Source organism: Oryx dammah, unplaced genomic scaffold (assembly GCF_014754425.2).
Source record: "Oryx dammah isolate SB20612 unplaced genomic scaffold, SCBI_Odam_1.1 HiC_scaffold_25, whole genome shotgun sequence".
NCBI lineage: Eukaryota > Metazoa > Chordata > Mammalia > Artiodactyla > Bovidae > Oryx > Oryx dammah.
In genome coordinates, this window is record NW_024070209.1 from 142625 (window position 1) to 164533 (window position 21909).

General features: G+C 37.8%; 1 protein-coding gene across 3 annotated transcripts in view; it reads right to left on the reverse strand.

The window, feature by feature from the left end:
• ZC3H6 (zinc finger CCCH-type containing 6) overlaps window positions 1-21909 on the reverse strand; it is a 77063-nt gene that overhangs the window by 38607 nt on the left and 16547 nt on the right. Inside the window, exons 2-3 of one of the 3 annotated variants that reach the window (XM_040267526.1) lie at window positions 7285-7465; window positions 862-984 (exon numbers count right to left, since the gene is read on the reverse strand). In XM_040267526.1, coding sequence (XP_040123460.1) covers window positions 862-984; window positions 7285-7465 — 304 coding nt within the window. Of the gene's footprint in view, window positions 1-861; window positions 985-7284; window positions 7466-21909 lie in introns of those variants that run through there. The other 2 variants (XM_040267527.1, XM_040267528.1) reach the window with 2 other exon arrangements.

Genomic DNA, 21909 nt, shown 5'->3' on the forward strand with positions numbered 1-21909 from the left:
AAACAGAAATATCGTATGATCCAGCGTTCCACTTCTGGATATTTTCCCAGAGAAAATAAAAACATTAATTTGAAAAGATATATGCACCCCTATGTTCACTGCTTTATTATTTACAGTGGCCAAGATATGAAAACGACCTAAGTGTTCATTAATGGATGACTGGATAAAGGCATGTAGCACATATACAATGGAATATTACTCGACCATAAAAAAGAATGAAAGCTTGCCATGTGCAACAACATGAATGGACCTAGAGGGCATCATGCTAAGTGAAAGGACTCAGACAAAGGAAGATAAATGCCATGCTATTTCTCTTATATGTGGAATATAAAAACCAAACAAATGAGCAAACAACAAAAGAGAAACAGATTCACAGAGAACGAACAGGTGGTTACCAGAGGGGAATGTGGATAAAAGAAATAGGTCAGGGAGATTAAGAGGTAGAGCCTTCCAGTTGTAACATAAGTGAATCACAGGGATGAAATGTACAGCATAGAGAAAACATAGTAATGTAATATCTCTGTAGGTGACAGCAGAGATGACTGGATAAAGACATGTAGCACATATACAATGGAATATTACTCGACCATAAAAAAGAATGAAACCTTGCCATGTGCAACAACATGAATGGACCTAGAGGGCATCATGTTAAGTGAAATAAATGAAAGTCTGGTAACCAGACTTGTGATGGTATCATTTTGTAATGTACAGAAATAATGAATGCTATTATTATAATACATTGTGTACCTGGAACTAACATAGTATTGTAGGTCAATTCCACTTCAATTTTTAGAGAAAGAATAGTTAAAACTGTAAATTTTATGCTATGTATATTTTATGACAATAAAAATAAAGAAATACCTGAGAAAATGGAATGTCATAATCTCTGTAGAAACCAGATCTTTTTCTGTGGGAAGTTTCTGTATGTTCGACCTCTGAATCAAGGCTATAGTCTGAGCTATCATCACTGGATGGAGAATTATGCTAAAAGAAGGAAAAACCAAAACTGTTACATTTACAAAAGGAAGAAAATTTAACTAGTAACTGAATAAGCTTGTTTCAACCAGAGGGGCCAACCAATAGATTATCATCCTAGTAGGTTCTGAAGTATTAACTGAAAAATTCTTGCTCCAAAGACCACCTCCACCCCAGCTTCTCTAAAATTTTCTGAAGGAAAGTACATATTCCTCTTTTCTCAGAGATTTTATGGCAGCATTTTCTCCATCATCCCTTTGGCCCAAGGACTTCAAACAGAAAATATGGTCTAAAGGTATTTAAATTTAAGTTAATCTTAAAGAAAATAAAATTGGTTCATCACCAAAAAGGTCCTAGAACATGAATTGAGTATGAATTATTATTTGTTTTTACCTAAAACAGCTTTAGAGTTCTTAATCTATTGTATAAGTACCCTAAATCTAAAAGATACCAAAACATTCCAAATTATAAATATAAAACAAATACAATCCACAAAATTGAACAAAGATGAAATGCAAACCACAAGTAATTGATACTGATTGACAAATATCATGAGTAAGTTTTTTCAAGTATGAATGCAATTTCATTCATTCAGATCACCAAATCTCCTCCATCTGGTCAAAATAATTACATTCCCAGGTTGAGCATCCTCTTTAAAAATATTTTTTGAAGTTCTTATCAACAAAGACACTGGCTCTGTATTTTATCGTCCTTGCATTTCCAGCATGAAGGTCTAGAACAAAGTCAGTAAAAATGTGCCAAACTAAATTGAGCTCTTGATACTTTGACAGAAGGATCTGTTTTCCTCTATTCCGTTCTTACATGCTCACTTAAGATGACTAACTGTTTTCCTCTACATTGTTCTTAAATGTTATGGGGTTTAGTTTTGTGGTGCTGCTCTGTTTCTGTTGATTTGATAGGTGATATGAGGATCTTTTTATAATTCTGCTATGAAACACTTCAAGCTTAAGTATCTAATCTTTTCGGTTAGGATTTGAAATAAATATTATTGATTTAAAAGCCAAATTTGCTGTGTTACTAGTAGAAGTCAGCTCTGGCTCAAGAGAACACTTCTCATTTGAAGAACACTAAGAAGACTTGCCTAAGAAGAAGTTCAAACAAGGGCCTTGCTTCAGGAAGAGCCATCAGAGAAGAGAAGATTCTGCTGAAAGAAGAAGATTCTTCAGGCTCTCCCCCCAAAATGAGTCTAGAATACAGATTTAAGAAGCCATTAGGTAGGCTATTATTAAAAAAATATACTATGTGGTTCATATATAGTAATAACTAAGAGTAATTATTAACCTGAAATTAGCAACTGGACTACATTAAAAATAGCTAGAAACAGAGAATAATTAAAATTATTACATTTTTAAGTGAAAAGGATAGTATACTTTTTATTTCAGAATTTTTGTGTTTCTTTTTTTGGGGTATTGTTTAGTATCTGTTTAGTGTTTGAAAGTGTTCCTTTAATTTTGTTATTTTACTTATAATACACTGGTGGGTTATTTCTTTCAATCCACTTGGTTGCTAAGTACTAAAGTTCAAGTCTAAATGATTATGTTTGCTGTGGGACTCCTTAACAGCATGACACCACATCGTGGTGAGTAAAGAGGGCGAAAGACGGATAACTGAGAGCTAATCAACAGGATGGCCACTTAGTGCACCCTTCAAATATTCAGTGCCAGAAAGAATTTAGAGACTTCAGTGACTTCCCTGAACATGGCAGCCTTTTCATGCCTTTTTGCTTTTGTATTCTTTGTGTCTCTTTGGTCAACTAACTAATTCCTAGCTGTCCTTCAAAAATCTACCACAAATGAGAAAAACAGTTTTCTGTTTCACTGTCTATTTTTTCATGTACCAGTATCACACTGCTTTAATGACAGAAGCATTAATGTGCTTTAATATGTTAGGGTCACCTCCTTTGGGGGTTTTCCTATCTATTCTTGGATGGTAGTTTTAAAGGTAAAGTCCACAAATTATTACTCCTGTCCTCAAGAGGTAAAGATTAATTCTTCTCCCCTTGAGTGAGGCCTAAACTTAGAAGCTTGTTTCTAGTAAACACATCTTGTCCAAAGTGCTTAGGTTAAGAAGACTGTAGCTGTCATCGTGGGTGCTCTCACTTGCTCTCTCACTGTTGGCTCACTTGCTTTGGAGGACGTGAGCCAAACCATGAGGACGCTGCTGTGACATGTAAAGAGGCTCACATGGTGAGGAGCTGAGGCTGCCAAGAGCCTCATGACTGAACTTGGAAGAGGAAATGACTGCAACCTCACAAGAAGTGCTGAGCCAGAATCACAGTTAAGCCATACCCACATTTCTGACCCACAGAAAGAGAGGCAAACTTTCGTTGTTTTAAGCTTCTAAGTTTGGAGTAGCAATCTGTGCAGCAATAGTTAGCTAATACAGATTCTGGAAATGTGGTGCTGCCAGTACAAACACTAAAAGGCAGGACTGGTTTTGGAATCAGGCAAGGAATAGATACTGGAATGACCTCAAAGGAGCATACTGAAAGCCTAGATCATCCTTAATGATCATTAGTAAAATTTTGAACTTTGGGGTAACTTAAAGGAAAGAGAGACAGATATCGTATTAAAAGTGAACGAGTTTCCCTGGTGGCACAGTGGTTTGATCCCTGGTCTAGGAAGATTCCATATGCTATAGAGCAACGAAACCGGAGTGCTACAAGTACTAAGCCTGTGCTCTAGAGCCCAGGGGCCATGCCTACTGAGACCACGCACTCTGGAGCCTGTGCTCTGCAAGAGAAGGCACTGCAATGAGAAGCCCATGCACTGCGGCCCCAGCCGCCACTTGCAGGAACTACAGAAAGCCCATGCAGCCACAAACCCAGCACAGTCCAAAGTAAATAAAGGAGTGGCGACAGGGAGGTCTCCTTCTATAGTGCAGAAAGCTGGCAACACCGTTACACTCAGTACAACTGGAAAGTAGGAAATAAGCCTAATGAACTAGTTAAGATTTTCAAGCAAAATGTTGAAAGTACCTCTCTATGAGGGAAGATAGATAACTTAAAGGAAGAACTGTTAAAAAGAACCAGGGCACGATGGTTTTAAAAGTTCTTGGCCTCAAAATATCTAACTTTGTTTTTGCATCTCCTTTTTCTTGACTAGTTTGGCCAATAACTTATATATCTTGCTGATTTTTTATAAAACTGACTTTATATTTTAATTTGTTAAATTCTGCTTGTAATTTTAAGTTCTTCCTTTTTGTTTCTCTCTTTTCTGTTTTCTAGATTTTAATACCATAATACTTTCTCTTCTGATAATTTTTTAGTTATCCTCCATATGTCAAAGTTTTATCATTATATTCCTGAAATTCTGCAGTTTTAATCTGTGTTCAAAGACATTTCTGGTTTCTGACTTTGTTATTAATGTCTTATTTTATTGCACTGTGGTTTGAGATTGCTCTTTATATTATTTCTACTCTACTGAATTAACTGGAGTTTGTTGCCTATGACATGGTCTGTTTTTGTGAGTATTCCAAGTATACTTGAGAGGAAGATATATTCTCAGGATTCAGAGCTTACTATATATTTATAATATTTCTTTAATATCCTTAGCAACTCTTTATGCATTTGATTGATGTCTTTGGGATAAAAGAGGTTACTAGTGTATCTCCTTTTATTACTATTCCTATTTCTTCTCATAGTTCCTATAGTTCCTACTTTATTAAAATTGATATTTAAGGGAATATAAAATATTAACAACATAGCTTCATTGTGAATTATAATCCTTAACATTATAAAATGCCCTTCTTTGCTTCTTTCAATGGCTTTTTAAAAAAATTTGTTTTTAGCTGGAAAATAACTGCTTTACAATATTGTGTTCTCCTCTGCCATACAATGTGAATCAACCGTAAGTATACATATGTCTCCTCCCTCTTGAATCCTCTCCCCTACCCACCTGAACACGGCACTCTGTTCAATACCTTTTTGACCTAAATTTGACTCTTCTTCTGCCACACCCCTACAGCAGACAGGATCTTAGTTTTCAGACCAGGGATGGAACCCATGCTCCCTGTATTGGAAGTATGGAGTCTTAACCACTGGACTGCCAGGGAAGTTCCTTGACTTTTTCATATATCAACACTATGACTTCTGCCTTCTCTTTCTTTGCATTTGCCTGATATTTCTTTATCCATTTTTAAAAATCTTTCTCTTTTACATAGCTTAGAATTAGATTTTGCATTGTTGGGGAGTGTATCTTTTGGTATTAGGAAGGTATTTGGTATTAGGTATTGGTATTTTTTTTTTTCAATTACTTCTTTCAGACTGCCTTTTTCCAATAACCTGAATCCCTGTCCCTTCTTTGCATATTATTTGTTTCCTAGAAGAACCAATGTTGAAATTAGGTAGTAACCTTTTCTTTTCTCTCTTTCATTCTCAGGATAATAATTTGAGGTATATTTTAAAATTCTCAGTTAATAACTATAAAGCTACCAATAAAGTTATCTTGCTTACCATATATTCTTCTGCTTTTCCTGACACCTTCTATAGCCATAATGTTTCGATACATAATATTCTGCCCTGCTTATGTTCATTATTTTTAGTTTTATAGACAAATATGCAGTGTATATAGATCACTCTTGCTTTATCACTCCGTCATTTTGGATATCTGAACTTGTTCTCTAGTAGATTTTATGAGAAGGTTTATGACACTGTTTCCTATACAGTTTTTCTGAGGACATTATATTTGAAATTTGGTATGTACCTGGATATAAAATGCTTGGCTCGCATTTTATTCAAATATGTTACTCCATGATCTTCTGGCACAAAACAGTGACATCAAAATTTTTTTTATAAATCTGATTTCCCTTTCTTAATAAGTCAATTAGTCTTTTTGCCTAAATGATCAAAGGACCCCCCTGCAAATTCTACTGATGCTGTCTGATCATAGTTTGTATTATTTTCGTAATTTTTAAAAATCATTTTGAAATATCAGGTTAAGTTTTTCGTGCTTTGTGGGCACTCCTTCTTTTCTGGAAGAATGTTATTCTCTCCATTTTCCTTTTTTTTTTAATAACAGTAACTTACATGGAATGTGGTCATGGTCCAATCCTGTTGCTCAGGTATCGCAGGAAGAATGGACCAGGAAAACTGCCCCAGCTTCACTCTCACGTTGTTAGCATGAAGCATGAAAAAATATGGCTGCATATGTTCTGAGATAAGCCACCCCTGCTCTCTAACCCATTTTTCTTTCCTTAGCCCTATTACTCTTGTCTTCTCAATCAAGATTCTACTCCCCGCAGCTGTCTCTTCAGGGTGGGACTCTGTTCTAGAAGAAATTTAGTTGCTCAGCATTACGAGTTCATCAGACCCAGACCATTCCAGCACCATCCAGTTTTAGCCGGTCCCCTTATACTCACACAGGAATTGGAAACTAGTACAGTCCCCTCTCGGTCTCCACTGAGGTTTCTCAGTTTGGCCAACAGGCTCTCCACATTCACTGGGGACTCTCATTTGAGATGAATACCTGTTGGTATCTGTTTTCTGGAAATTTCTTTACCTTTTCTCTGCTTCATTTCACACAGCTGCTGATCCTACTCTAGTCTTGAGTCTGTGGTTTAGCCTTATCCTTTTGTATTTTTGAGGTTTGTGGAGGTAACTTGTTACTTCATTTTTTGGTAGATGTTGCCAATGCATTTTTGATTCTGCCATCCTAACCGCTCTGTTTTTATGGGGGAAATTCAGGGAGTTTAAAAAAATTACCCCACTACTACTGCCAATTTTAGTTCTCTGTCAATATAAGTTCTCTCTGCTCAACCCTAATCCACATCATTCTGTATCCAGCACTCAGCTATTCTCTTGATAGCATTTGGCTTTCAGTTGTTTCATGCCTCTCTCCTTCTTATTTCAGTGTAATCTCTGTAAGAGCAGAGACTGTTTCAATCATTACTGTAACCCCCAGCATACAGCACAGAGATTTCCACAGCAAGCATGTAGTAATACTTATGAATGAATAAATAAATAAACGAGCAAACAAGGCCAGTGCTGACAATCTACGTCTGTGGAGAATGAAATTTTCTTTCCTTAAGCTTTCAGTATTCTTGCACACAATCTTCTATCAATTTAAAAGGTTTATTCTAATTTGTATTAAAATTTACCTTGATCATTTTTAAATCTTTAAGATATCTCATATAATCTTTACTTTAAAGTCTATTAAGCATATAAATTAAAAGATCTAATCCATATATTTTATAAGAAAATAGGCAATGATTTATACTTTCTAATTTTCAGTGTAGTGTTTACATTTAATAAAAATTTACCAAAGAAACAAAAAATAGATTCTAACGAACCTTATGCTTCTCACGTTTTCTCCGTTTGGACTTTTTCTTCTCTTTTTCTTTCTTGTGTTTTTTCCTTGATTTTCGGTAGGCTTTCTGATTTTTCTGCTTTTCATCCTCTTTTGCTTCCTGTTCCTGTGTTTCTTCAAATCCTGCATCATCTATTTCACCATCTTCTAATTCACCATCTTCTCTGTAAAAGGCAATGAAAATGTCAGTTTTCAAATGTCAACTCTAAAGGGAATATTATAGAAACATTTCTAAAAGAAAAGAAAAATGAGTCAAGAATTTAAGTTATACTCAGTAATATTAGGGATTGGCCAATTTTCTATAAAGGGTTGCTACTGCTAAGTCACTTCAGTCGTGTCCGACTCTGTGACCCCACAGACAGCAGCCCACCAGGCTCCCCCGTCCCTGGGATTCTGCAGACAAGAACACTGGGGGGCGGGGGTGTTTCCATTTCCTTTTCCAATGCATGAAAGTGAAAAGTGAAAATGAAGTCACTCAGTCATGTCCAACTCTTCACAACCCCATGGACTGCAGCCCACCAGGCTCCTCCGTTTATGGTATTTTCCTGGCAAGAGTACTGCAGTGGGCTATAAAGGGTTAGACAGCAAGTATTTTAAATTTGCAGGCCACATATAGTTTCCGTTGCAAATCCTCCTTTTTTAAAAACACCCTTCAAGAACATACACAACAATTTCAGCAGCTATAGTTTGCCAAACTTTGATTTAGATTAAAAGCACTGACTCTCACCAAACAAATGAATGAATGTATAATGCAATACTGTCCAAAAGTAACACTGCAATAATTATTAGGTTGCTGCAAAAGCAATTGCAGTTTTGCATTGTTGAAATTTGCCATTTGATATTGGATTACATTCGTAAGTAAATGTGGCTATGTTATACATAATTTTAATGTGCATTTCTCACTTTATGTTTCTTTGGTAATGACGTATTGCTGCTTATTTTATATTTATTTCAGACTATGGAAATGATGTTAGACAAAAAGCAAGTTTGAGTGATTTTCTTGTTTTAGTTCAAAATGGGTCATAAAGCAGTGGAGACAACTTGCAACATCAACAATGCATTTGGACCGTGAACTACTAATGAATGAACATGAAGTGGTGGTTCAAGAAGTTCTGCAAAGACAAGACCCTCCAAGGTGAACAGCATGGTCGTTGGAAGTTGACAATGAACAACTGAGAGCAATCGAGACTGATTCTCTTAAACTAATCAAGAAGTTGCCAAAGAACTCAACATAGACCACTGTATGGTCATTTGGCATTTGAAGTAAGTTGGAAAAGTGAAAAAGCTTGATAAGTGGGTGACTCCAATAAAAAAAAGTTATCATTTTGAAGTATCATCTTCTCTTATTGTACGCAACAACAAACCATTTAAGTGTATTTTATATGACAATCGGCAACCAGTTTCATGGCTGGATTGAGAAGAAACTCCAAAGCATTTCCCAAAGCCAAACTTGCATCCAAAAAAATGTGATGGTCACTGTTTGGTGGTCCACTATGAATCAGGGCGAAACCATTATATCTGAGAAGTATGCTCAGCAAATCAACGAGATGCACTGAAAACTGCAACGCCTGCAGACAGCCTTGGTCAACAGAACGGGCCCAGTTCTTCTCAGTGACAGTGCCCAACCTGACTCATGTCACACAACCAGCACTTCTGAAGTTAAAAGAACTGGGCTATGAAGTTCTGCCTCATCTGCCATATTCAACTCACTTCTTACCAACTGACTACCACTTCTTGAAGCACCTAAACAACTTTTTGCAGGGAAAACACCCCCAAACAGCAGGATGCAGAAAATGCTTTCTCAGAGTTCATCAAATGCTGAAGCATGGATTTCTATACTAAAGGAATAAACAAACTCATTTCTCACTGGCAAAAACGTGTTGATTGTAATGGTTCCCTTTTTAATAACAATGTGTTGAGTCTACTTATAATGATTTAAAATTCACGATCCAAAACTGCAATTACATTTGCACCAACCAAATACCATTACTACTGCTACAGCTGCTAAGTCGCTTCAGTCATGTCCAACTCTGTGCAACCCCATAGACGGCAGCCTACCAGGCTCCCCCATCCCTGGGATTTTCCAGGCAAGAACACTGGAGTGGGTTGCCATTTCCTTCTCCAATGCATGAAAGTGAAAAGTGAAAGTTAAGTCGCTCAGTTGTGTCCGACTTCGAGACCCCATGGACTGCAGCCTACCAAGATCCTCCATCCATGGGATTTTCCAGGCAAGAGTACTGGAGTGGGTTGCTGTTGCCTTCTCCGATACCATCTACTAAGCTACCATAAAAAAGAAAAGAAGGAAGGACAGAAGGGAGAAATTACAATACTTTAGGAAGCAAACATTCTAACTACTGGAAGGAATTTTTAATTTACTGGCCCACAGATAGCTATGTATATTAGTTCTCATCATAAGAGTAAACTTTAATAAGAAAATAAATTTTAATAGTAGATAAGTAATAAAACCTGAACTACAAAAGCAGAATAAATAGCTCAACATGAATCTGTAAAAAATATTCACAGCAAAAGCAAAAATCTACAAATTTTTATATTATGACATTTTTATAGTTATAGAAGCCCAAATGTTCAATAACATTTTAAAATGCAAAGTAATCAACTGATCTACATGGAAGATGTGTGTGTGTTACTCGCTCAGTCATATCTGACTCTTTGCAACCCCAGGGACTGTAGCCTGCCAGGCTCCTCTGCTCATGGAATTCTCCAGGCAAGAATCCTGGAGATTGCCATTTCCTTCTCCAGGGGATCTTCCTAACCTAGGAATCGAATTCACCTCTCTGTGGCTCCTGCTTGCATGCAGATTCTTTACTGCTGAGACACCGGGAAGTCCTCCATCTTCAGTACTCCCCTAACAATTCTCAGTTGTTTATATCTGCACTCTGTAGATATTATATATGAATGACTCGCTTATTGTTTGGTGAAAGCAGAGGATGCGACTGTGTCTTTCATAGCTGTATCTCTAGGCTCTGCCACAGTGCCTTGCTGTTTACTGAATGACTGAATGGAAAATATCCCTAACCCTTGCCAGTTTAGAACAGGCACACAATATCACCCTAAGATGATTGTGAAGTCAGTGTTATTCTTCCCCAGTTTCTATCATAAAATCAGAGGTATATGTCTGATTTAGGTTGATGTGAAAATTTCATGTGAGACAGGTTCAGCATACTGGCTATTTTAATTTTAAAAGTTTTCAGCTTTTATAATACTATAATATCTTACAGCCTAAGAAAAATGAGTACATATATTCACCAAAGGACAAGTATAAGAAAGTTTTTAACAGTTTTAGTTATAATGGTAGAAAATTGTAAACCCAAATCTCCATCAACAAGTGAATGGGTAAATAGTGTTTTATTTATATAATGGAATCCATAAAGCAAAGAAAAAATTAAATATTGTACCACTAAACACAATATGATGAATCTGCAGACATAAGCAAAAGAAGCTAGACATAAGGGACTACTGTGTGATTCCACTCATATGCCCTTCAAGAACAGGCAAAATTAATCGATGGTGACGTAAGTTAGAACAGTAATTATCTCTTGGAGGTTTATAACTAACAAAAAAAGACTACTAAGGAGCTCTATAGTACATTAAAATATACTCTATAGATGGGTACAATGATTACTACATACACACGTGTAAAAATTCATCAAGTCTGAAAAATTCAATTCAGAACTGTGTGTTTTACTGTCTGTACGTAAAATTCTAAATGCAAATAATAAAACCTAGAGGTGTGCATCCTTTCTTTTACCACCAGTCTCAACCGGCTTAAGCTCCTTAGCATAAGACCTTTTATATCTTCATATTTAGAATCCTGACTAGAGATACTGAAAATATTAAAGAAAGTAAGGAAGAAAGTAGGGGAAACCACTAGACCATTCAGGTATGACCTAAATCAAATCCCTTATGATTATACAGTGGAAGTGAAAAATAGTTTCAAGGAATTAGATCTGATAGACAGAGTGCCTGAAGAACTACGGACAGAGGTTAGTAACATTGTACAGGAGGCAGTGATCAAGACCATCCCCAAGAAAAAGAAATGCAAAAAAGCAAAATGGTTGTCTGAGGAGGTCTTATAAATACCTGAGAAAAGAAGAGAAGCTAAAGGCAAAGGAGAAAAGGAGAGATATAACCATCTGAATGCAGAGTTGCAAAGAATAGCAAGGAGAGGTAAAGAGGCCTTCCTCAGTGACCAATGCCAAGAAATAGAGGAAAATAATAGAATGGGAAAGACTAGAGATCTCTTCAAGAAAATTAGAGATACCAAGGGAACATTTCATGCAAAGATGAGGACAATAAAGGTGAGAAATGGTACGGACCTAACAGAAGCATAAGATATGAAGAAGAGGTGGCAAGAATACACAGAAGAACTATACAAAAAAGATCTTCATAACCCAGATAACCATGATAGTGTGACCACTCACCTAGAGCCAGACATCCTGGAGTGCGAAATTAAGTAGGCCTTAGGAAGCATCACTATGAACAAAGCTAGTGGAGGTGATGGAATTCCAGTTGAGCTATTTCAAATCGTGGAAGATGATGCTGTGAAAGTGCTGCACTCAATATGCCAGCAAATTTGGAAAACTCAGCAGTGGCCACAGGACTGGAAAGGTCAGTTTTCATTCCAATCTCAAAGAAGGGCAATGCCAAAAATGTTCAGACTACTGCCTAGTTACACTCATCTTATACATTAGCAAAGAAATGCTCAAAATTCTCCAAGCCAGGCTTCAACAGTACATGAACCGTGAACTTCCAGATGTTCAAGCTGGATTTAGAAAAGGCAAAGGAACCAGAGATCAAATTGCCAACATCCACTGGATCATCGAAAAAGCTAGAGTTCCAGAAAAACATCTACTTCTGCTTTATTGACTATGCCAAAGCCTTTGACTGTGTGGATCACAACAAACTGTGGAAAATTCTGAAAGAGATGGGAATACCAGACCACCTGACCCGCCTCCTGAGAAACCTGTATGCAGGTCAGGAAGCAACAGTTAAAACTGGACATGGAACAGACTGGTTCCAAATTGGGAAAGGAGTATGTCAAGGCTATATATTGTCACCCTGTCAAATTTAACTTATATGCAGAGTACATCAAAAGAAATGCAGAGAGATGATATGGGGTGGGAGGTGGGAGGGGGATTCAGGATTGGGAGCTTGTATACACCTGTGGTGGATTCATGTCAATGTATGGCAAAACCAATACAGTATTGTAAAGTAAAAATAAAATAAAATAAAATAAAAAAAGAAATGCTGGACTGGATGAAGCACAAGCTGGAATCAAGATAGCTGGGAGAAATATCAGTAACCTCAGATATGCAGATGACACCACCCTTATGGCAGAAAGTGAAGAGGAACTAAAAAGCCTCTTGATGAAAGTGAAAGAGGAGAGTGAAAAAGTTGGCTTACAGCTCAACATTCAGAAAACAAAGATCATGGCATCTGGTCCCATCACTTCATGGCAAATAGATGGGGAAACAGTAGAAACAGTGTCAGACTTTATTTTTGGGGGCTCCAAAATCACTGCAGATGGTGACTGCAGCCATGAAATTAAAAGACGCTTACTCCTTGGAAGAAAAGTTATGACCAACCTAGATACCATATTGAAAAGCAGAGACATTACTTTGCCAACAAAGGTCCGTCTAGTCAAGGCTACGGTTTTCCCAGTGGTCATGTATGGATGTAAGAGTTGGACTGTGAAGAAAGCTGAGTGCTGAAGAATTGATGCTTTTGAACTGTGGTGTTGGAGAAGACTCTTGACAGTCCCTTGGACTGCAAGGAGATCCAGCCAGTCCATTCTGAAAGAGATCAGCCCTGGGATTTCTTTGGAAGGAATGATGCTAAAGCTGAAGCTCCAGTACTTTGGCCACCTCATGCAAAGAGTTGACTCATTGGAAAAGACTCTGATGCTGGGAGGGACTGGGGACAGGAGGAGAAGGGGACGACAGAGGATGAGATGGCTGGATGGCATCACTGACTCAATGGACATGAGTTTGAATAAGCTCTGGGAGCTGGCGATGGACAGGGAAGCCTGGTGTGCTGCAGTCCATGAGGTCGCAAAGAGTCAGACACGCCTGAGCAACTGAAATGAACTGAACTGAACTGAACTGAAAGGCTCCTGCGACTAAGCAGACAGACACAGGATCCTGCTACAAGCTACAGATTAGAAACTGAGTGTTCTGGAAGAAACACAAAAGCCTCAATAAAAGAGTATACAGGTACTCTGGACGGATGATATTACAAAGATATTACTCATGAACACAGTTTCTTGGGATAAGCTGTTCACAACAAAAAAGACATTTTTCAGAGTAGACAACTTGACAGAAGTAGACTGCTTATCCTAGAACCAAGAGAACACAAATTCTAGATGTTTGAAAACTACTGCCTGTAGCACTTTTCCTGCTTTGTTCTAATTCATTCTGTCACTTCCTCCCTCAGCATGGATGACAATGCTGGGAAACTGCTCTGCACCAGCACCCTCCTGACCACCATACATGTCTCCACACAGGCCACACAGGCAAGGCTTAATCACAGGCTGATTTAAGCCTGAGCAGACACCCTGTGATCCTCCCAATTATGAAAAGTACTGCTGCAAAGCTATTTCTCACCTCCTTATTTGGAGGGAGGCTGCTGTAAGGCAATTTCTCATCCACCTTCCCTGGTTTCAGTGAGGGCTTAGATTTGCCACCTTGCCCACCTCTTACCATATAGCTGTAGACTAAGAAACTGCAAAGTTGCACTACAGAAACTGCTCCTCAGTGACACAGTGCCGTCACCCACCGTGCCCACGCGTCTCCTTTGGTCTCAGTGTTACCCTGTCAGACAAGGGAGGTGAGGAGCTGACCCCGTGCTGATCCGGCATGTGTCATCTGCGTATGAAATAAGGTGCCTGAATCTTATTTGCTGAAGCTGTAGCAAGTGTCACAAAAAGCTTGCTTGAGTCTGGGATTTGCCTGTGCCTACTCTGTTTCCTTCAACCTGTATAGCTTACGTATGATCCTCTAATGATTAAGCTTTAACCTAAATCCCTACCTTAACCTCCAAAACTAGGTATTTTCCCTTAGAGAATATACTGGTTGGCTATACTGGTGTCATGGAAGAGCTCCCTGACCTAAGTTTTTGTGATTTTGTTTGTTTGTTTATAAACAGTTAAGGTCCCAAGCTGGACCTTGAACATTTAAAAAATGTTTTGAACATTTAAAAAACTAGATGGTTTATCTTATGTGTTCCAGAAAAAGGTTTCTCCTTACAAATTACCAGTGGTAAAATCTGGATATCTACAAGCCTTCAAATCACTTCTATGCTTACCCTTTACCCAGTGCATTCTTACACCCTCTAGAATGTATTTGGCTTACAGAAACTAGGTTATTCCTTTAAAAGACTATCTACAACCATGACAATTTTCACTTGGTTTGTTTTTTTCTCCAAGTCAGTCTTAGCACTTAGTCAGTCTCAACCAAAATACAAATTCCTTCAGGAATGGGACTTTATACAAACATATGGGCAAAATTACATATTTTAATTAGCCTAATATCATTCATAGTCATATGATAACCTTTGCAAATTTTGTTTAATTCTATATATGTTATCTGTACTCCAGAGATAACTGAGAATTCCTTCCTTACTTTTGTTATAAGTAACTGCTCTTTTGTTTTTAAAACTATATGTGGTCCTTCTAATCTTTATTTCCTGTATCAACAACACACTTTATCATATTTACTTCATCAAAACCTCACTTGCAGGACTTCCCTGGTGGTCCAGTGGTTAGACTGCACTTCCTGCATGGAGCACCAGATAGATCCTGGTTGGGGAACCAAGATCTTGCATGCCAGAGGGGCCAAAAAAAAAAAAAAAGAAAGAAAGAACCTAACTTGCATATATAGGTTTTATATATATATATATCAATGAAATAATTAGATATTTTCTTCCCATCTCCTTCAGGAGACCATTCTTCTCTGGGATGAATGGGCATTGATCTGAAGGGGTACTAACCACCCTAGAGGAAAAAAAAAAATAGTTACTCCCTTAAAGTTAGAATCACTAGGGCTCTGTCTTCAACTAAGGGGGTCATATAATTAGAAAAATTAATAAAAAGTGTGTTATTAACATTGACTGAGAAGATAACATCGTAAAGTCCCAAAAGAGCAACAAACTAAAGTCACTGATTCAAATGGTTGTAGATAACTGCATAGCTCTGGGTTTCTTCCTGGCAAGCCAAGAAAAATATGTAATATATAGCTAGCACTTCCTGCTTCTCATGGAACAATTCCATAGGGGAAGTTGATCAATCTATACCCAAACTAAAACACAACTTGGCTGTCAAAAGTGGACTCAGAAGGGAGTTTTATCATCTGACCCACTGGTCAGGAAAGGCATCTCTGGTTGTCATTCTAAAGTGCCTTTCAGTTTCTCCTTATGACAGTCATGGCTACTCTTATTTTTCCTTCAGCGCCTTGTCTCCAGAGACAGACATGCTACTGCAGAGCTGTTATTTCATCAGATGGTACAAAAATCAATTTTTATAACCGAAGGAAAACAAAGGAATTCAGTTAAACCAAGGCAGAGTTCCCACAAAGACCATAACCTACACAGCAGTAAACATGTAACTTGCTATTTATCTGAGTAGGAGTAAGGGGAGACTTTTTTAAAAACCCTGCCAAGCTCCCAGCATGTATATACAGAAGAGCTAAACTGTATGCCCCTGAGCCTAACAGATACTTTCATAACCCTCCTAAGACATCTTCATAAAGTAATGCCTGTGATTTTGTGACATAAGCAGAAAAAAAATCAAAAGAATTTCCATTTCCCAAATTAACCAATTAGAACTTAATACCCAGAATTCCTCCCAACATGTAATAAACATTTTATATCCCTCTTTATCCCTTCCACTTTCAGCATGGAGAGACATACTGAACTTGCTTCCTACCCAGCAAGCAGATTAACAGATTAATTTCTCTTTTTCAATAAAGTCCTAATTAAAACATAAATTTAAAAAAATTAAAAGAAAAATTTTAAACACTTGGGGAAAAAGAGAAATTCTCCTCTGAGCCCTTATAAAGATAATACCATTGGATACAATAGGCAGTACTTGATGTAATAAACAGTATCCTCAATAGTGTCCATACAACCAATACAACAGTTTATCATTCACAGTATACCCCAATTTGAACCAAGGTCATACTGCGGAAGTTCAACTCAGGAAAAGCAATTATATGAGGAAATAAAGTAATAGCGTCCAAGTGTTCAAGCACACAACCATCTGACGTTCTGATTTAAGCCAGGGATGACAACCACAACATCTAGAGCAACAATTCTCAAAAACTATATAAGAATCTTTTGTCCTCCTAGCAAAAAAAAAAAAAAAGCACCATTCATTCATTCAACATATTTATTCACTGCTAATTGGGGATACAATGGTAAACAAAAAAGATACGCTTTTCTTCTCTCATGAAGTTTTCAATCTGGTGATGGGGTAGTCCAGACAACAATCAAAGAATCATACAAATAAATATAATAACCATATATTAACATTAACATGAAGGAGATAAAAGTGCTACCAGTAAGAGGAGAGTGAAAAAGTTGGCTTAACGCTCAACATTCAGAAAACAAAGATCATGGCATCCGGTCCCATCACTTCATGGCAAATAGATGGAGAAACAGTGGAAACAGTGTCAGACTTTATTTTGGGGGGCTCCAAAATCACTGCAGATGATGACTGCAGCCATGAAATTAAAAGACGCTTACTCCTTGGAAGAAAAGTTATGACCAACCTAGATAGCACATTCAAAAGCAGAGACATTACTTGCCAACTAAGGTCCGTCTAGTCAAGGCTATGGTTTTTCCTGTGGTCATGTATGGATGTGAGAGTTGGACTGTGAAGAAAGCTGAGCGCTGAAGAATTGATGCTTTTGAACTGTGGTGTTGGAGAAGACTGTTGAGAGTCCCTTGGACTGCAAGGAGATCCAACCAGTCCATTCTGAAGGAGATCAACTCTGGGATTTCTTTGGAAGGAATGATGCTAAAGCTGAAGCTCCAGTACTTTGGCCACCTCACGCGAAGAGTTGACAGATTGGAAAAGACTCTGATGCTGGGAGGGATTGGGGGCAGGAGGAGAAGGGGACGACCGAGGATGAGATGCCTGGATGGCATCACGGACTCGATGGACTTGAGTCTGAGTGAACTCCAGGAGTTGGTGATGGACAGGGAGGCCTGGCGTGCTGCGATTCACGGGGTCGCAAAGAGTCGGACACGACTGAGCGACTGAACTGAACTGAACTGAAGGGAGCCATGAATGAATTGAGAGGAAGAGTCAGCCTAGGAGATAAGGGGTAGGGGAGGGTCTCTGGCAGACAAAGAAAACAGGATAAACAACATTTCCCTGTAGAACTGAGATAGGAAAGGAGACAAGGCCAGTGTCCCTGGGTCATAGAGGAAGGGCAGAAGCTGGCTCATCACGTGGAGTGATGGAGTAGCACTGGGTCATGCAGCGCTTTGACCACGCTTGGAGTTTACCCTAGAGAAATGAAAACTCACTTGGAAGTCTTTCTAGGAAAAGAGGCGGTGTAACTAGATTTCTGGAGAAGGAAATAGCAACCCACTCCAGTACACTTGCCGGGAAAATCCCATGGACAGAGAAGCCTACAGTCCATGGGGTCGCAAAGAGTCGGACGCGACTGAGCAACTTCACAACTAGATTTCTATTCTGAAATATACATTTAATTGAGAGTGAAAAACAGGTCTAGAGGAGAGACAAAACAGGTGCAGGGAAAGCAGGATGCCACTGTGACAATCCAGCACGAGTCCGAAAGAACGGAACATACATGAGAATTCTGACACTCGATGCACTCCAGTCGAGCATACTATTACTAATGGGAATGTTTATTCTCCAACAGTCTTGAGGCAAAAAAAAAAAAAAAAATCGCTGAAAACTACTCATATAGAGAAATGAATAGATTATCCTTCGGGCAATCCTCTGTGAATATTACAAACATTCCCATGAATTATACCTTTAAAATGTCATCTCATTATTGCTGAGCCCATTCCTTTGAACAGGATCAAGATTTCCCTTAAATATAGTAAAGGATATGAATAAATAATATGCTAATTTTCTCTATCACAGCAGCACATAATCCCAATCAGTTAAGCCTTAAAGTATTCAAAGAAGACATAATTATCCAATGCAGTAATTAATATATCAGTAACATAATAAAGAAACATCTAAATTCAAGCAATGTAACTTACCAGTGAACTTCCCAGTATAAATTTATACTGTGCATACTGCCATTTTACAGAGCATACTACCAAGTCATTAAATTAAAAAACCTGAACAAAGAAAAGGAGTCCTTAGAGGGAGACTTCGGAGAAGACAATGGCAACCCACTCCAGCGTTCTTGCCTGGAGAATCCCAGGGGCGGCGGAGCCTGGTGGGCTGCCGTCTACGGAGTCACACAGAGTCGGACACGACTGAAGCAACTTAGCAGCAACACCAGCAGCATAGGGAGACTTATGCTTTTATTTAAATATGTTTTCGAGAAATAATAAAGATTAAAAACAAATGGATGACCCGGAGGGATGGATGACCCGGAGGTGGGAGGGGGGTTCAGGATTGGGAACACATGTACACCCGTGGCGGATTCATGTTGATGTGTGGCAAAACCAATAAAATATTGTAAAGTAAAATAATAATAATAATAATAAATTTAAAAAATATATATATATAAACAAATAGACTCTACATTCAACTAAAGAACTAAAAAAGGGGAAAACTGAAAATAAGAAGAAGATTGAAATAAATATGAAGACAGAAATCAAAATAGAGAACAAAAACAATAGAAAATACAAATAAAGCCTTCTTTAAAAGGCTACCTTTTAAAGAAGCATTACTACAGTACGAGTTTGTCTTAGTCCTGCAATCATTCAAATCTAGATATGAACAAATAGAAAATGTAAATGATTCCATTTTAGCTGTAATAAGTTAACTTTGTTTCCCCATAACGGCCAAAATATTGCTTGGAACCAGAACCTTTAAAAAGCTTGGGGCTATCAGAGTATTATGGATACATGACTCTAACAAATAAAAATATCTCTCAGCAATTTTTAGTCTACACTTTCTAGCACCTAATTATTTCACTATTTGCCTATCTTCAATTCCAGCTGTGTTCATAACAAACTAGTATTAGTTCTGAAGTAAAGTAACATCTCAATCCAAATTTGTAGGAAAAAATAAAAATTTTATATCATATATAATATGATAGTTAATAATTACTGAGCACTTACTAGGCTGCCAGGCATGCTGGATCAGTTCACTTCACCTTCATGTTAACTCTATGAAATAAAGTTGACCCTTAACAATGTGTGATGTGACCCTCTGCACATAATTTAGAGTTGGCCCTCGATATCAGAGGTTCCTTGAAACCTCAAGGTTCATAACTGCAGATTCAACCAACCTAGGTTTGCATAGTACATAGTCTTTATTATTGAAAAAAAAAAGTAAAAATGTACCCACACAGTTCAAACCAGGTTTGTTCAAGGTTCAAATATAACTATCATTATCCCCATATAACTGGTGAAGAAGGGAGACAAAGAGGTTAACTAACTCTGTTAGTATTAAGTTGGCCAAAAGTTTTGCTTGGTTTTTTCGGTATGATGGCTCTAATAATGCTGAGTTGTCATTAACTTCATTAGAAACAATTCCCTTAGACTGCATTGTGACAGGTGACATATCAGCATGCATAAAAAAAAAAAAATCAACACTGGTGAATTTTTGTGTAGCCATTTTAATATGGAAGAAAAAAGCAGCATTTTTGCCATACTATGCTTCATTATTTTAAGAAAAGTAAAAATGCAAGTGAACACACAAAAAAAGATTTGTGTAGTGGATGGAGAAGGTGCTGTGATTGAGCAAACATGTCCAAAAGTGGTTTACTAAGTTTCATGCTAGAGATTTCTTGCTGGACAATGTTTCATGGTCAAATAGACCAGTTGAAGTTGATGGTGATCAAATCAAGATATTAACTGAGAACAATCAATGTTATACCACACAGAAGATAAATTTACATACTGAAAATATCCAAATCAAGTACTGAAAATCATTTTTATCAGCTAAGTTATGCTATAATCACTTTGATATTTGAGTTTCACATAAGTTAAGCAAAAAACACCTTTTTGACTGTACTTCTACTTGTGATTCTGTACTTAAACATAATGAAAACATTCCATTTTTAAAACATATTGTGATGGGCAATGACAAGAGGATACTGTACAACAATATGGAACAGAAGAGATCATGGGGCAAGCAAAATAAACTACTACCCACCACATCAAAGGCCAGCCTTCATTCAAAGATGAAGATGGTGTATATATGGTAGGACTGGGAGCCCTCTCTTATGAGCTCCTTCCAGAAAACGAAATGATTCATTCCAAACAGTACTGCTTCCAATTTGACTAACTGAAAGCAGCATTCGGCATGACGTATCCAGAATTAGTCAACAGAAAATGCATAATCTTTCATCAGGATACCGCAAGACCATGTTTCTTTGATGACCAGGCAAAAACTGTTACAGCTTGGCTGGGAAGTTCTGATTCATCAGCCACATTTACCAGACATTGTACCTTCCAATTTCCATTTATTTTTGTCTTTACAAAATTCTCTTAATGGAAAAAATTTCAATACCCTGACTATAAAAGGCACCTGGAACAGTTCTTTGCTCAAGCAATTAAAAACTTTTGGGAAGATGGAATTATGAAGTCGCCTGGAAAATGACAAGGACTCCCAAGTGGCACAGTGGAAAAGAATATGCCTGCCAACCCACAAGATGCAAGAGACGTAGGTTTGATCCCTGGGTTGGGAAGATTCTCTGGAGGTGCAAGTGACAACCCACTTCAGTATTACCTGGAAAATTGCATGGACAGAAGAGTCTGGTGGGCTATGGTCCACAGGGTTGCAAAGAGTTGGACATGACTGAGTGACTAAGCACTGCACAGCACAGTGGAACAAAGCGGTGAATATGTTGTACAATAAAGTTCTTGGTGAAAATGAAAAATGTGTCTTTTATTTTACTTAAAAACCAAAGGATTTGTCCATTTCTTCCAGGTTGTCCATTTTATTGGCATATAATTGCTGTTATGACCCAGCAATCCCACTGCTGGGCATACACACTGAGGAAACCAGAACTGAAAGAGACACATGTACCCCAATGTTCATCGCAGCACTGTTTATAATAGCCAGGACATGGAAACAACCTAGATGTCCATCAGCAGATGAATGGATAAGAAAGCTGTGGTACATATACACAATGGAGTATTACTCAGCCATTAAAAAAGAATACATTTGAATCAGTTCTGATGAGATGGATCAAACTGGAGCCGATTATACAGAGTGAAGTAAGCCAGAAAGAAAAACACCAATACAGTATACTAACACATATATATGGAATTTAGAAAGATGGCAAGGATGACCCTGTATGCAGGACAGCAAAAAAGACACAGATGTGTATAGTGGGCTTTTGGACTCAGTGGGAGACGGAGAGGGTGAGATGATTTGGGAGAATGGCATTGAAACATGTATAATACCATGTAAGAATCGAATTGCCAG